Source organism: Eulemur rufifrons, chromosome 6 (assembly GCF_041146395.1).
Source record: "Eulemur rufifrons isolate Redbay chromosome 6, OSU_ERuf_1, whole genome shotgun sequence".
Lineage (NCBI taxonomy): Eukaryota > Metazoa > Chordata > Mammalia > Primates > Lemuridae > Eulemur > Eulemur rufifrons.
The window spans coordinates 91,133,923-91,136,698 of NC_090988.1; the positions used below are offsets into that span (position 1 = coordinate 91,133,923).

General features: G+C 38.6%; 1 protein-coding gene across 1 annotated transcript; it reads right to left on the bottom strand.

Moving 5' to 3' along the window:
* Nucleotides 1–273: 273 nt before the first annotated feature.
* On the bottom strand, nucleotides 274–1,200 carry LOC138384430 (olfactory receptor 4A15-like). Its single transcript, XM_069469934.1, has one exon. The coding sequence runs from the start codon at nucleotides 1,198–1,200 to the stop codon at nucleotides 274–276; it is 927 nt and encodes a 308-aa protein (XP_069326035.1).
* Between the last annotated feature and the right edge of the window lie 1,576 nt (nucleotides 1,201–2,776).

Sequence of the window (2,776 nt, forward strand, 5' to 3'; positions counted from 1 at the left end):
AATAAAAGTAAAAATTGTTGTTCCCCAAAGAACCTTAACACAGTATGATTACACGCACAGTATAAGGCATTAACTAAACCTATGCAATTCTCTTGGTCTCTAAGGGATATAGCATACTCCATTTCAAAAAATATTAATTTATATGGCTGTTTCAGAATAAATAAGCTAAATAACCAAAAAGAATGATAGCAAAATGGAGTAACTGATAGTGAACGTAGTCCTTGCTTCTGTGAAAAAAATGAGTGCCATGTTCTGCCAATAGGGATACAGCCCTTATCTGACTAAGATCACATTTTTACTCCACTGTTTCCTCATGGCATTTTTCATTTCTGCATTCCTCAGGGTGTAGATTAGGGGGTTCAGCATGGGCGTTATGAAAGTTAAAACCACAGTCATGAATTTATCAATGGGGAGTGTAGAATTGGGCCTTGCATATAGGAAGATACAGGGGACAAAGAATAAAATGACCACAGTGATGTGGGACGCACAGGTGTACAAGGCTTTGCGTTTCCCTTCCAAACTCTGAGCCTTCAGAGAGCGTAATATGACCCCATAGGAGAGGAGGAGAATGAAGAAAGTGACAGTACAAATGGCCCCTCCATTAGCCATCATGGAAAGTCCAATGAGGTAGGTGTTGGTACAAGAAAGTTCCAACAAGGGATACATATCACATGCGAAGTTGTCAATGACATTGGGGCCGCAAAAAGGGAGCTGATAAATAAAAAGAAATTGAACTAACGAATGAAGAAAGCCTCCAATCCAGGCCACCAACAGCATGAGAACACACCTCTGCCGATTCATGATGATCAAATAATGAAGCGGTTTACAGATGGCCACGTAGCGGTCATAGGCCATCACCACCAAAAGAATGACTTCTGCACCAGCAAATAAATGAACTATAAAAACTTGAGTCATACAAGCCTGAAAGGAAATGGTCATTTTCTCAGAAAGCAAGTCCGTGATCATTTTGGGAGCAATGGCGGTCGAATAAACAGTATCTATAAATGAAAAATAAGCCAGAAAAAAGTACATGGGGGAACCCAGGGACGGGCTGGCCGCGACGGTCACTACGATGAGCAGGTTGCCCAGAACCGTCACAATGTAGATGAGTAAGAACACGACAAACAGAACTTTCCGCCCCGCAGGGTTCTGTGTGAGCCCCAGGAGGATAAATTCAGTCACATTGTTCCTCTTTCCCATGTTCTTCTAAAGGTGTTGAACTCAGGTGTCAGAGCCTGCAAAGAAAAGGGCGGATGATGAATTTGAGATGATCGCAGGCTGCATGTCAAAAGTGTAAGGCCTTAGTCAGCAGTGTTTCCCCACAGGGCCTCACACAGGGTAGCTCATTAGAAAATACGTGTGTGGAACGTCCTTCCTCAACTACCCTCTGCATTTTCACAAATTTCTTGCTTCAGCTGCAGTGATGAGACTTCAGCATTGTAACTGGAAGGTATATAGGAGCAGATACATCTCTGAGATGATCTCCTGAAATCAGGGCGGTTGCTTTCTCCGCAGTAACTCTCACAAATACTGCATTTTTGGTATTATGTTTTTTTTGCTTGAAGGTTTCTTGGCTTTCTAAAATCTATCATGCGAACAATCTCATATGTTTTGGCTTTACTTATGTACAGATATAAAGTAATACCCAGTACATGGAACATAAAATTATAGGCTGATGTTCAGATATTTGCCTTCGTCAAATACGTTACTAAGAGCTCCTACAATCTAGGAATAACACTCACAGCAATAAAAAAACCAGGCACATCGTGAGTGTTCATTGAATACTTATTATACTTTATTTAATTAAAGTGAATTTCAAAGCTCATGAGAGAGCAAGTAAATGGAAATACTTGTATTAAATTCTTATGAGCCACGAAAGTACAATGAAGGCAATGTTTTATTTGAAAAAATATATACATACACATACAGACAGATGCACACACAAAAACTGAATTGCCATTTATTGCAACCTAGACTGTTAAAGGGAAAAAAATGGATAATACCATTCAAAGTGGATGGGCACTGCACATTTTCCCCACTTTTCAATTGGTTTGGAATAGATTGTGTTTTAACCATAATCAATTCAGTATGTCAAAAATAAACATTTTGGGCAAAATACTGGTATACTAGAAAGAATGGTAAAAATCTGGAAATATTAGTTGATTTTGATCTTAGTCATCTTGGGAAAATCATGTCCTGCCTTATATTTCTTATTGGAAATTTAATGATTTTTCTAGATATGAATTTCTGCATTCTTATCATTGGTACCTTTATCTTAAATGACATGGTATCATTTTTGCTGGTTGATATTTTTATATTAATCAGCCTGATTTAGCATGTGCTAAAGGTTTTTTGATTATTAAGATAATCAATACATGAGTTATTTTTCTCATTAGTTCATGGCTATCTGAGTTCATGCTGAATACAAGACATTCATTCTACCTTCAGCAAAGTAAATAAAGTGCCAGGCCTCTCAGATGTGAACCAGGGCCAGTTTTATGTATAACATGTGCAACTTTGTATTAGCAGGATTATTTTAAATATGCACCATTCTAGTGTCTACATTTGTCGATGGTCATTTGTGAAGGTCAGGAGATCATTCTATCCTTTGTGCCTCTAGGTGAGCCAAGTTACACTCAAGTGTGAGAGGCAGAACAGAAGTGTGGACAGAAGGAAAATAAGAGATAACTGGGAAAAGGCAGATAGAAACCAGCAAAGGCCATAAGCTGAATGAAATAGGCTTTAAAATGGGCAAGCATTTTTGTTGGGGGGTCTG